Source organism: Apodemus sylvaticus, chromosome 17, assembly GCF_947179515.1.
Source record: "Apodemus sylvaticus chromosome 17, mApoSyl1.1, whole genome shotgun sequence".
Lineage (NCBI taxonomy): Eukaryota > Metazoa > Chordata > Mammalia > Rodentia > Muridae > Apodemus > Apodemus sylvaticus.
Genome location: NC_067488.1, coordinates 27166552 through 27180911, shown reverse-complemented (window position 1 = coordinate 27180911; position 14360 = coordinate 27166552). Strand labels below are relative to the sequence as shown.

Sequence of the window (14360 nt, the reverse complement as noted above, 5' to 3'; positions counted from 1 at the left end):
TTTAGTATCTATGAATAAGAGACTAAACAGTAAATTATGACACAGGGAAGCAATGGAAAACTCTCCAACTGTGAAGCAGAGGTGAGCTCCGCCTGTGTGACCAGATGGGCCCTATCCTAGGGGCCATCGTTTTGTAAAAGGAACAAGGTCCCGGACAGCTGAATGGTACTAGTGGGCATTATTTGTATTCCGACTATTTAGAAATCTTTCTCTTTGGAGTCTTCTTTTAAAACTTCTATGCATCTTAGAAAAACACAGCTGTTTAGCTTTAAAACAAAGTGTGCTCATTTCAAATTCAGTGATTAAACTTTCAGTGTTGCTCCTGTGGAAGAGAATGTCTTCTGTCTCTCTAACCAACATCCAAGATTCATTGAATGCAACCCCAGTGCTTATTAATAGAGTGTCAATAAGCTCTTGAGAGATAAGGAAGTGGCCTCTTTCCCTCTCCTGTCTACAGTCCTGTTATGAATGCCTTGGGGCTGTGTGGGAAAAGCTCCAACTGGTCTGTGAACTTAGACGAGAACAGGGAGAAGCCCCAAGGGGCCCCCTCCGCTCCTCCCCTCGCCAGTGAAGAGGGTGTGGTCCTGGAGGATGCCTGTGACTTACTTCATTATAAAACGGGCTGTTGGTCCCTTCCTTCACGGTGCTTTGCTTCCTCTCGTCCCCTATCTCAATGGTCACCACTGGGTCGATGTTCTCACCCACCAGCTGCCGGGCCTCGGTGATGGTGACAGTGATCTACGACACAAAACAGCGTTCACACCACTTGGTTGCTTGTCACTGCTCTTCAGTCTCCTCAGCCTCCTGACCAGGGGATGCTGGGTAGGAGGAGCCCATCACTTACTTGGTAGTTTTGAGATTTGATCTCCCCGTCATGGATCTTAGTTAGCAGTTTTGCTCTATTAAAGTTAAATATATTGTTTGTCATATATTGATAACATTATATGCAAGCATAAAATAAAATAAAATAAATAACAGCAGCAAATTCATATATCTCAAGTAAGAACAAACTTCAGACATGTAAACCACGGTGAGAGTTTCCCATAAGATTCTAAGTACCTTCATCTAAACACTATCAGATTCTCTCTACATCTCTGGAGACATAAATATAACTAGACAGGTGATTTAAGATTTCTATGACTCAGTTTCTCTATCCTAATGATGAGGCTAATAATACCATTTATACCACAAGGCAATTGCTAGAATTAAGTGATATAATGCACACAGGCATTTAACCTAGTGTCTAGCAAGGATAAGCAGTAGCACTTTTTATAGGGATGATTTTCCATGCTTTCTTTATCTTGACCTTATAGAAATGATGATTCTTCAGAAAGGCAGAGGCAAAGATGGGTTGAAGGAAGGATCTGCCCTTTGCTGGGCTAGTTTTAGACCCAGGAACAGTTCATCCTTCCTAAAAAGATGTAATTTTGAGTGTTGTGATTGCTTTTGAAAGGATTGGTAAAGAAGAAAATTGGAAGGCATGACCAAAAGGCCATCTCATCAAGTTTCACAGTCACACGGAATCCGTTTATCTGGACTGTCTCAGGTAATTGGAAATAGATGGGAAACACCTGGGAACTCAGATATTGGCTAATCATGGGCAGAGAAGAAGGATCCTTGTTACCACAGAAGCAGCCATGGGTGGGAAATGAAATGAGTTTGATTGAATGTTGCTCTTTTGGCTTCTAACAGTGGCATCCTATACCTGCCTCATCCTGTGTCTACTGACTGCAAATCAGCCCAGTAGAAACTACTGTACGCTGGAAAAAAAAACAAAAACAAAAAACAACAACAACAACAAAAAACCCTCAAGTCTTTTGACTCAGACTGATCTGAGGTAGAAGATTTATTCTCCTCAAATTTAGGCTTTAGCTGTCAGCAAGCCCTAGTTAAAATCACTAAGCTTCCAAATCACTACAGACATGTGAATGGAAGTTGGCCAACGCTCTATGACCACTAAAACCATCTAACTGACCCACAGACTCAAGGAAAATAACGGGTTTTTTCAAGCCACCGAATTGGGTGGCTTAGCTTTGTTGTCTTTTCAGTCACTGCTAACTGACACAGCATGTGGAAGCCAACTTCTTCTAAACCGTCTCTGGCAGTTTAGGAAACACCTTCTCTTTGGGGAGAGAGGAAACTAATTAGGATCATGACATCATGACGAATTAAAGAGCAGGCTAAGGGACAGCTCCCAAGCCTGCCTTCTGGGCAGGTGTTCATTCCCGAGCTCTCAGCAGTAGAACTAGTTCTGAAGCTAGTGGGACCAGGATTCTGCAGAAGGCTGGCCAGCATCTGAATGAAGGCTGCCACTCAGATAGAAGTTGAACGGACACAGAACTCTCTTCCCCTCTTAGACCTTTGGCTCCTGGTGAACAGAAACTAGATCTTCTTCTCTCCAGTTCTCTGGGAGCCTGGCATACCCAGGGTGCAAAATTAGTATGCTACCTATGGCACCACACCTTCTCTTTGAAGGAGCCGAGGGGCCAGGTGCGATGGAAGTGTCGTCCTTGGTCAAATCTTCCGATCCTTCCTGAAGAGAAGGCCCTTCCTGAGGTAATTCAGACTCACTACCGTCTAGAGAAATAAATGAAAAAAGGATTTTGTTAAATTAATACATGATGGTAAACAAGCCTCCACTTTGTGCCCACCATGATGGAAGGCACTATAGCCCCCCTTCCCCTATTGAATTTGATACGGTATTAACAGAAAAGCCAGGCAGACAGATGCATAATTTAATGTGTGTACATCCATTCCTTTGTAAGAAGAAATAGAAGGTTCAAACAAACAGATGTACAGATTAAAGAAACCTATCCAAGACCTTGACAAAAACAGTTTCCCAAAATAAATGAAAAGTCAGGAAAATGGAGGCAAGATCCCAGTGAGTGGTCATTCTTAGATGTGCTGGCCAGCTTCTAATGGCAAAATCTCATGCTGTAAAAAGACAGGGTCTTATCCCTGCAAGGGGCTTCATAGAGCAAAAGCTGAGCAGGGCCAGGAGGGGCTACGGCAGACTTGGGGGTGGCTATGGATTTTGAGACAAGGAGATTATGCTGGGTTATCACGTGGAATCATTGCAATTGTATGCAACCTTACAAGAAGGGGCAGAGGGAAATTTTAAACAGGACCTAAGACAGCTGTGAGACTCTGGGGGCAAAGATTAGACTGACCCCTACCTATCACAAAGCAAGGAACAACATAGTCTCATCCCACCTTGTTATGGTTTAGATCTTAAATGTCCCCAAGGCCATGTGTTGAAGGTCTGGTGGTCAAATCATGCCACACCTAGGAGGTAGGAGAGCTGTAAGATGTAGGGCCTAGTGGAAGGGAGTTAAGTAACCAGGGACATGTCTATGCAGTAGAGGTTGGCAGCCTGGCCTGCCCTGCCATTGCTCTACCATGAACTCCTGGCATGTTTGGTTCTTCTGCTGCCTAAGAGCCAAGCATCCGTGGACAGAAACCATGAGCTAGAATACATCTTTCCTCCTTATGAATTTCGTCATAGTGACAGAATGCTCAATACTGCAGAAGTTAGAAGGGAGAAGAAAGGTTCTTCAGGCTTTTGATCAGGCATCTGGACTTCATAATTGTGAAAGAATACATGTGTTAAGCTATCAAATTACCTACTCTGGGGAGGACAGGTCACTAGGAAGTCCTAAGGAAGCAGATGAGTAAGAAGTTGGCAAAGCCAAGTGAGTGGATTGTACTCCTATCCTTAGACCCTCCCATCCTAATGGTAGGATGCTGATGCCGTTCATGGGAACACTGCCTGATGACCAAAGTTTGCCACACATGTGCATGTCACTTCCCTTGTCTTGGGTCTACGTTTTCCTTATCTATGGTTAAGGAAGGGCTGATACCCGACATACCATAAAGTCATTAGGAAGATAAACACAGCAGTGTCCCAACTCTGTGCCTGTCACAGCCCAAAGAGGCTTACATGAGCCATAAAGAATTTCCTGATTTTTTTTTCCTTCTATAAAATGATGATGGAACAAGGAAAGGATCTTCAAAACTTTTTCAAGCAACCAGGTTCTTTCATTATTATTTTTTTCTTTTTTTTTAACACTCCAGATTTTATTCCCCTACTGGTCCACCTTCCAGTTGTTCTACATCCCATACCTCCTCCCCACACTCCCATCTCCATGAGGATGTCCCCACCCCTCCCACCCAACCAGACCTCTAAACTCCCTGGGAGCTCCAATCTCTTGAGGGTCAGGTTCATCTTCTCTGACTGAACCCAGACCCGACAGTCCTCAGCTGTATATGTGTTGGGGGTCTCAGATCAGCCGATGTATGCTGCCTGATTGGTGTTCGAGTATCTGGGAGATCCCAGAGGTCCAGATTAATTGAGACTGCTGCCTCTCCTACAGGGTCATCCTCCTCTTCAGCTTCTTCCAGCTTTCCCCTAATTCAACCACAGGGGTCAGCAGCTTCTGCCCATTGGTTGGGTGCAAATATCTGCATCTGATTCTTTTAGCTGCTTATTGGGTCTTTCAGAGGGCAGTCATGATAGGTCCATTTTGGGAGTGCTTGATAGCCTCAGTAATAGTTCTTTTTATATATGTAAGTATATATTGAATCTCTCTCATCTCTCTCTCATCTCTCTCTCTCATCTCTCTCTCCTCTCTCTCATCTCTCTCTCCCTGTGTGTGTATGCATGCTTGCATGTTTGCATGTGTGCAGATGTGTGCACTTGTGTATGTATGTGTGTGTGGTTTTTTTTTTTTTAATCTCATCATCTGGGAATTTCTCCCCATGAATCAAAGTGAACTAGAGATTGGGAAGGAAAAAACTCAGAACGACACACTATGCCAAAAGCTCATTTGTTCCAAGCTTTCTGGGTGTCACTCTGTGTGACTGAAATGAGGCTTTCCCCCAGGGCATCTCAATAGCTATTCCCAAGGCTCCTGAGACTCAACTAGAAATACATCAACTGAATTAGTTCTAATGTGCTTTCCAGCTTTGACATATTTGGGTTCTGGTTTCAACCATACAACTATACCCAACACCAACACCCCCCTCATACACACACAAAAGCAAAAACAAAAAAAAAAATCTTGAATTGGAAGACAGAAGGGCTCTATCAGCCTCCTCCCCAGGCATGGCCACATTAGCGTCTCTGTAACATTAGAGAGGGAAGCTGGACGAGGAGGGACCTCATTTACTGCAGTCCCAGTCAGGAAACTCAGGTCAAAGCCAGACAAAAGGATCAGCGGAAGAAACAGCAGTGCCTGGCCGAGTGCCTTGTAGCTTTGCAGCAACAAGATCAAATAAATGTTTGTTCTCTGTAGATGCCTGAGCCCTATGTGTGCAGAGCTCCTGGCACAGATGCAGACTGAAATAAGGATCCTTAGGTACCTCAAATAGGTAGACGGGGTGTGCAAGGTTAGATATGGGAGAGGTATCTAAGAGACCATGGGCCCTTGCTTCCAGGGCTTACGCGCTGGAGTGCGAGGGAGACCTCTCAAGGCAGGAAAGTCACCAGCTGCAGCTTCTTTATGGCCTGCACACGTTTGCGCACTGATTTATGATGCGCTCTCACTCACCATTCGTGTGGAGTGATCTTCACAAAACAAAAATGAATGATAACACATGACCTCTCTTAAAGCACCCCAGTGGCTTCCCACCATACTTAGAAAACAATCCAAGTTCACGAGTGACTCAGGGTGGATGTCCTGTTCCATCTGGCTTCCAGCTGCTCCTCCTGACCACCTGGCCTTGCCACCCTTCTCTGTTCTCTGCTGTCCCAGGCTGTCTTAGTCCGGGTTTCTATTCCTGCACAAACATCATGACCAAGAAGCAAGTCGGGGAGGAAAGGGTTTATTCCGCTTACATTTCCTCATTGCTGTTCATCACCAAAGGAAGTCAGGACTGGAACTCAAGTAGGCCAGGAAGCAGGAGCTGATGCAGAGGCCATGGAGGGATGTTTCTTACTGGCTTGCTTCCCCTGCCTTGCTCAGCTTGCCTTTTTATAGAACCCAAGAACACCAGCCCAGGGATGGCACCACCCACAAGGGGCCCTCCCCCTTGATCACTAGTTGAGAAAATGCCCCACAGCTGGATCTCATGGAGGCATTTCCCCAACTGAAGCTCTTTTCTCTGTGATAACTCCAGCATGTGTTATTAAGCCTCAACCCTTACTTTCTTATTCATCCCCAAGATCTAAATAACTTTAAAATTCCCACAGTCTTTACATATGAAAATTTCAATCCCTTTAAAATATCCAAAATCTTTTAAAATTCAAAGTCTTTTACAAATTCAAAGTCTCTTAACTGTGGACTCCACTAAAATGCCTTCTTACTTCAAAAGGGAAAAATATCAAGGCACAGTCACAATCAAAATCAAAATCAAACTCCAACTTTCCAATGTCTGGGATCCAACTCACAATCTTCCGGGCTCCTCCAAGGGCTTGGGTCACCTCTCCAGCTCTGCCCTTTGTAGCACACAGCTTGTCTTCTAGGCTCCAACTGCCTGTATTCAACTGCTGTTGCTGTTCTTGGTGATCATCACATGGCACTGACATCTCCAAAACACTGCTGTCTTCTGCTGTAACTGGGCTTCACCAATAGCCTCTTATAGGCTCTCTTCATGGTGCCAAGCCTCAACTCCTACGCATGACCCCCTTAGTCCTGGGCCATCAATTGCAACTGAGGCTGCACCTTCACCAGTGACCTTCCGAAGCCTCTCACAGTGCCAGGCCTCAGCTGTTCTTCATGACCCCTTCATGCCTTCAAAACCAGTACCACCTGGGTAACTCTTACACATTATCAAATCCAGACACAGCACAAGGTACGACCTTGGCTATCTCTGGACCACAGCATCTGTGCTCTCAGAAAACACTTCCCAGAAGATCTCACCTCAGTGATGCTGGTCTCTTCTAAATCACTGCTCATTTCTTAGCTCCAGCTAACCAACATCAATAGTCCCAGTAATGCAAAGTTTTTGCTTTAGTAGTTCTGGTATCTTGTTAATCACAGCTGATTATTCAGCACCAGCTAACGAAAACCATAGAATCTTCATAATCAAAATAGCAATGGCCCTGATAAGAGTATTTAATCTTCCCTCTGAAATTTCACAAGCCAGGCCTCCATCTTCTGCACTGTTCTCAACATTGTCTTCCAAGCTCCTACAGAACATCCACAGAGCTCTTAACACAGAATGGACCATCTAGCCCAAAGTTCCAAAGTCCTTCCACAGTCCTCTCCAAAACATGGTCAGGTTGTCACAGGAATACCCCACTATGCTGGTATCAAGTTGTCTTAGTTAGGGTTTCTATTCCTGCACAAACATCATGACCAAGAAGCAAGTTGGGGAGGAAAGGGTTTATTCAGTTTACACTTCCATGTTGCTGTTCATCACCAAAGGAAGTTAGGACTGGAACTCAAGCAGGAGCTGATGCAGAGGCCATGGAGGGATGTTTCTTACTGGCTTGCTTCCCCTGGCTTGCTCAGCCTGCTCTCTTATAGAACCCAGGACTACCAGCCCAGGGATGGCACCACCCACAGGGGCCCTCCCCTCTTGATCACTAATTGAGAAAATGCCCCATAGCTGGATCTCATGGAGGCACTTCCCCAACTGAAGTTCCTTTCTCTGTGATAACTCCAGCCTGTGTCAAGTTGACACACAAAACCAGCCAGAACACAGGCCTTGCTCAGTTCTTTCTGGCCTAATTCTGACTAATCTTAGTTTTCATTCACAACACACACACACACACACACACACACACACACACACACACACGCACACCTGAACTCCCATCTCTGTTGCTTATTCCCTTGTGGCTGCCTTCCCACTTTGAAAGTCTTTCTTTGACCGTGACTTCCAAGAGAGCCCCTTTCTGGATGCACTGTCAACCTCTGCCATCAATGAGTTAGGTATCTAGAGGCTCCCGTTCAGCACAGTGTCTAGCCTTCCTTGTATTTTCTTCACTTGCAGTTCACTTCCTGGAGGGATGGTCCTGAGTAAACAGATGTTTACTGACTGAATGGACGACTGGAGGTGCTTTGGAATGATGTGGGTCCAGGGATGTCGGACTGTGAAAGGCAGTCTGTGTTCTGGTAGAGAATTCTACGAGGGATGGAAGGTCCATTTGCCCATGTGCCCAGACACTGAGACTCCTGAAACAAGACGTCAGCTCTCTATAACTCTGTGGCCATCAGTCACATAGGGCCATGCCCCAAGCTCCTAGAATTCTGGCTGGGCTCCACCCTCACAGACACCTGGCTACAGCCAGGTTTGCCCACAGTTTTTTCTCCACTCCCCCTTTCCCCACGCTGAGCCCAACAAGCCATGGCAGCACCCTACACAGGAAGACCACAGAAGTTCATGCAGTTACCTGGGCTCAAAGCAGCTGCTCTGTTACTATCCCATCTTCCCAAGTGAGGAAAGAGAGAGGGAGAGAAAGAGGACAGAGGGAAGAAGAGGAAAAAGGAAGGGGAAGGGGAAAAGAGAGGAGAGAACTTTTACCCAAACCTAGAAAGAAGGGGAGTCAGGTTGAATCAGGAATAACTTGAGTCTTCCAGCTCAGGGAAACAGCAATTGGATCTCAAGCTCCATCACACCCTCTTTGAACTTTCTGCTGGAGTCCCATTGTACAGATCCAACCTAAGAACAGAGGCTTAGAGATCTGTGTCACACATCCTGAGGCAGAGGACAAGTTGAGAAAGGTGGGAACTGATGTGGAAGGCAGAGGAGCTCTGCCCAAGGTTGTTTTCCCTCTATATTTTCCCTACATGAAATGCTAGACCTAGCCTAGGGCCAGACACTTAGCATGTAGTCCACTAATGTTCCTTCACTATGGGACTGAATGAATTGTCACAAGAGTTACTGCTTACTGAGAAAATAATGAATGGATGGGTTAGGCTCTTAACAGGGTAACAATAATTTTGGCATAATCACAATCCCTCAAAGTACACATAAAATGGACTTTAAGGGCATCCAAACATCACACATGCACACACACCAAAGCCATAGCTTCCTAAGCTAAACCAAGAAGGAAGGACCAATGATTCTGCACCCTTGTTTGTCCCTTTCCTAAAGGGCCAGCCCTTCCCAGCTTGGTGGATACCATTTACTTTCTAGGAGGGGCTGATGGTCCTCTGTTCTGTTTGTTTTGTGGGCTGAAGCTCTTAACAAGAAGTAGCCACAGAGCTAACTCCCGTGGCATGACAGGTATTGACTGCTCTTATCTCCTCTCTGCTGGTCAGTGAGGGAGGACTCCTGATCAGAAGCCACCCCACCAGCCAGGAAAGCCCAAGTTTCATGTCAACTTTTCTACTTATAAGCTGTGGTACTTATTCGGGGCAAGCTTCACCCAGTAGAAGCTCTGTTCTGAAATATAGGTAATAGAATCAATTGCTTAGGGTCATGAATGATGCATGTCACATAACAAGTAACAGAATCTTATTAAATATGTCATATGTGTAGATTATTTCATAAATCCCTGTAGGGAAGGGAGCCATCTTTTAGTCAACCTGGTGGCCTCAGGACCTAATTTCAAGGATCACAAAAAGATCCAGAGCCTTTTAAATCTCCCATCTATATTATCAATTTGATTGAATAAATGAATATTCCTATTAAGGTCTCATGTGTGGGTAGGGAAGCAGGTTATGCATGTTATACATGTGCATATAGAGACTGGAGGTCAATTTTAGGTGTCAGTCATCCTTCATCTTGACCTTTGATCTTGACCTAGACCTTACTGATTGAGCAACACTGACTAACCAGCTTGCCCCAGGGATGTCTGTGTCTGCCTCTCTACATATGATGTCTGCCACCACCATACAGTGAGTTCTTAAAAGCAAACTCTGGTCCTTATGCTTGTATAGTATATAGCAAGCAGTTTACTGACTATGCCACCATCCTAGCCTTCCTATTAAGTTTTAAGCCTTGTAGCCACTAGAAATGTACTGGACCTGCTCTCCATCTGTGGTGGTTTGAATACGCTTGGCCCAGGGAGTGACACTATTTGGAGGTGTGGTCTTGTTGGAGTAGGTGTGGCTTTGTTGGAGAAAGTGTATCACTCTGGGCCTGGGCTTTAAGACCTTCATCCTAGCTGCCTGAAAGTCAGTCTTCTGTTTGCCTTCAGAGCAAGATGTTAAATTCTCAGCTTCTCTTGTACCATGCCTGCCTAGATGCTGCCATGCTCCCACCTTGATGATAATGACCTGAACCTCTGAACCTATAAGCCCCAATCAAATGTTGTCCTTTATAAGAGTTACCTTGGTCATGGTGTCTGTTCACAGCACTAAAACCCTAAGACACCATCCAAGGGTAATTAGTCATTGCATCTCAGTGTAAATAAGTGTCCGTTGTTTTCTATGACTGGCTTTTAGACTGACTTTTATGCAGAGTATGAAGAGTGGGTTTGGGTGGGGCTAAATGGATACAGGAAAGCTGTGGTGGATGACAAGGAAGCACCTGAAGACGATTGAAGATGAATTATTCCCATCGTACCATTTGGATATAGGAATGCCAGCTTTAACTGAATGTTGTTGAAGCCATTAGAAAGAAGGCTCCAGGAAGCCATCCAAGACCTGTCCACTTGGAAACCATAGATGCAATTTGATTTTACCAATGCCAAGTGAGGCTCAGTGTGAGGTTTGGCCCTCACTTGGCAGAAGGAATAATCTGTTCAAAGCGCAGAAAGTCAGGCAGCCTGGACTGACCTCCAGTGCAGCTGTTTCACAGTACACTCCCTTATGCTTGGGGCAAACTGACTGAAGGGCATTCTATGCAGACGGACAGACCTTCTACAGAAGGACCTTCTTCCACTTGGTTTAGGCACTACTCTTGCCATCTTTAAACACCTCATAATTTCCTAACAATGGCTTTACATTTTCACCTGCACACCCCTGCCTTAAATTCTGCAGCCAGCCTTCAGCATGTGTAACTTGCAATCTCTGTCTCTGTAACCTTGGTTGGGAAGCTGGAGTAACAGCCCTTGCTGGTAAGAAGGGGTCAAATCAGACAAATATAGAAAGCCATCTTACTTTGAGGATCCTTTATGCCCTTGATCCTCCCCAGGGCAATGTGAGGTCATCTTGTCTACCCATGCCATGCCCATTTGATAGTGGGAGACTCAGAACTCCTGAATCACTAACCCAGCAAATACAAAGGCAAAAATGGAGTTTGAGCCCAACACCACTTCCTCATGTGGACCATTCCATGGCCCAGCAGGTGTCTCCCACACCCCTATTTGCCCATGATGTTGGGCCTTGGGGGGTGATTTCCCTGAGGCCTACACCAGCATTCAGGAGAATCGGGGAGACAGGCAGATTATGCCTCCCTACCCCATAGACATCCACATTCTCAGACAAGGAGAGTCCCATCAGGTGTGGACCTTTGACCTGGACAATGGGCCACACCCCCTCCTCACGTCTCACCTTGTGCACCCTTGTTGGTGAGGACCAATCCCTTCTCTGCTTTATCTTTCTTCTTCTTTTTCAGCTTCAGACCAAACATTCCCTTTCTGAAAAAGGAAAAAAAAAAACCTCACTAATACAGTCATGGAAATGAATCAGTGCCCCTGCTGGAAGAGAGCAAGACACGGAGCTGGTGAGTCCTACCCTTGGTTATCCCCCTTTTTCACAAGCTACCTCATGTGAGAGGGTCAGGCTGGGGGTCCTAATCATGGGAGTCCAATATCTCTCACATCTCCTGGCTTACCGTGCCAGGTGCTATGATCAACTCTTAAGGGAATGGCATCGTTTGCTAATGACAGCAGCTGTTTCCTACACAACTTACAGAGGAGAAGCCAGAGAGAGTTGTGACAGTTTCTCAGACCACACAGATCCTGGAAATCTGCTTAGTTTACAGTCTGCTATAACCACAGAGAAACCTGAATCTCCCAGTCCTCTTGGCAGAGCCATCAATTCACAGGAGCCAGGATCTCACACTGGTTCTGAGGTCGAGAAGCTGTTGAGGCCATACCATAAGTACCCTGCTCACCTGGGCATATCCATAGTCTATGCCCAAAATGTGAGCATAGTGGAGACTTTGATCACTTTCACACTTCACTCGTGTTGCTTTGGGCTACAGAGTGTCCACTGAGCAGGGTAGCAGCCCCACTGCCCTCTCCTCCAAATGCACACTTCCTAGACCTAAGTTCTGAATGTGGGACTGAAGAGGTGGTGGGGATCCATGGGCAAGGTTGGTCTGCCTATCTCTCAGCCCAGCAATGTCTTCACAACCCAGAACAGGCCCCTGAGCTCTCCTAACTTTAAGATCTTCATAGGGATAGCAATGTAATAAGTGGGAAGAAATGATCACAGTACAAGGAATGTAAGTTGTTCAATGAGTTTTTGCTGTTGTTGTTGTTATGCTGTGAGCTCCTGGCCAGCCTAGGATACCTAGTGAGACTTTGTCTCAGTCTTATCAAAGGGATAAGATAAAAAAAGCCAACAAGCAGAAGAAATAAATCTCCATTTGTTGGATTTACTCATTAATTTCTTAAGCCGTTGTCATTCTTTGAGCTAGGTTAAGGCACCTGCTCACCAATGCAGAGCAATGGAGTGGACTTAATTACAAGAGAGGGAGCGCCCGTCCCTGTAGGTCTGCCAACCAAGGACACTGCTAAAGAGGGCGAACTGAGGACAAGCATCATGATGGGACTCTGACCTCGGGGATCTAGGGGATGTTGAGAGTGAGCTGCAGCAGGTCCAAAATACAGAGAATGGGCTACGTTAGCATCCAGACACGGACTGGACTTCTCCCTCCTAGGGGAAGTCACATGGGCTCTCTGAGCCCAGCTTCTTCGTTTCGTGTGATGGGGAGATACCAGGGTACCTGCTTCATGACCCACGTGTGGATAAAATGCAGCAAAATAAACAGAGGGCTTAGTCGGTACCTGGTATACAGGTGGTGGCAAATGAGTGCTCTCTGGAAGGGAATGTCATCATTCTAAATCCCCCAGAAACTCCCAGAGAACCAATTCCAGGGGTGTCCCCTTTCTGAATCGTCTGAGAGAGCATTCCTAGTGTTAGCTGTTGCTGGTCTCTTCCCAAAGGGTATCTGCCAAGCTGGGGGGGGGGGTCCCACATCTGGTTCTTTTCAAACCCTGAGAACCGTACGTATGTTCCTCAAGAGAGCTTGTTGCCATGGAGACAGAACCTCATCAGGAACTTAGCATCTGCTGGCTGCTTGTCATGGCTGAGGTATTTCCATCTGCAAAGGGGACGCTGTGCCTAGTCAATGATAATGGTACCAGGAGACTCGGAATACACAACATAAATGGCCTGGCACTCTGGCATCTCCCAGAGAAAGCCTTGACTAGATCATTGGGATGTAGCTGAGAATGCTACCAAGGCAGAGGGAGACTGGGGGAGAAGGGGATTCCCATCTTCTGACAGTGGTGCCTTTTCCCCTTTGAAACAAAGAGAGTTTGACATTGCTATCCACTGGAGTCTCCTAAAGGTTTGGGTCTTTAAAAAAAACAAAACTGATGTCTTAAAGTCCCTTCAGATAGTTTTACTTAATCGAGGTCAGGGCTGGAGTTCAGATGCCCTTGTCTAGAGCTCAGATCTCTGCAGAATAACAAGAGGAATCTTTTGGGAATGCCTCTAGGCACTTCTGTCAGCTCCCCCCTCATTGGCTCGATAACTTCAGTTTGGTGAACACACACAGGTGTCTACTGGAGAGTCAGCTGTTGAGAGTGCTCCTGAAAGATGCAGCTTGGGGAAACTGTGTGACCAGGAACTCAGATGAGCTTTATTCTCCAATGTGGCACAAAAACATTATTATTCAACTCAAAATGACATTAAAATAGGAGATACATTTATAAAGTATCAATGACAATATAATAATAATAATCTTATAATGAGCCATGTGACAGAGATCACATTTTTATATCTGATCTTTTAGGATCACCACAACATACCATGGAGTAAATATCACTCTTACCATTTCTTAGAAAGTAGAGTTGGGGCTTCTAGCCAATACATGGGAACCAACTACCAAATCAGGAAGATTTGCCCCGTGAGTCTCCAACATATCTTCCCTCACACCTGCCATCTCCTGTGTGCTGATTTCACTAGCATGGAACTCCAAAAAAAGACAAGGCTTTCCAGCTTACAATCTCTGACATCTCCTCCCAGGCCACCCAGGAGAAATTAACACAGACCCAACCATACCAACCTGGTCTCCTCAGGGTGAAAGCTACCGTGACTCCGATATCTGTCCAAACAAGAAGAATGTTAAACAAGGCCTGGGTTAGACTAGATTCTGCCCATCTGCTGTGGCATTGGAGCAAAGCAGCTAGAATGCCAGGCACAGCTGGTGTGGCTTCGAGGAGAAGGGGCTGGACTGGCGTTAGGCTTTTAAAGCCACTTCCTAATTGTTTCATTGATGGTGGCCATAGA

The 14360-nt window shown here is 45.7% G+C and overlaps 1 protein-coding gene across 1 annotated transcript in view; it reads right to left on the bottom strand.

The window, feature by feature from the left end:
* Fer1l6 (fer-1 like family member 6) overlaps nucleotides 1-11966 on the bottom strand; it is a 126211-nt gene extending 114245 nt beyond the window's left edge. The window contains exons 1-5 of the mRNA XM_052161555.1: nucleotides 11953-11966; nucleotides 11388-11473; nucleotides 2463-2577; nucleotides 845-899; nucleotides 607-738 (exon numbers count right to left, since the gene is read on the bottom strand). Coding sequence (XP_052017515.1) covers nucleotides 607-738; nucleotides 845-899; nucleotides 2463-2577; nucleotides 11388-11473; nucleotides 11953-11966 — 402 coding nt within the window. The remainder of the gene's footprint in view (nucleotides 1-606; nucleotides 739-844; nucleotides 900-2462; nucleotides 2578-11387; nucleotides 11474-11952) is intronic.
* Nucleotides 11967-14360: the final 2394 nt, after the last annotated feature.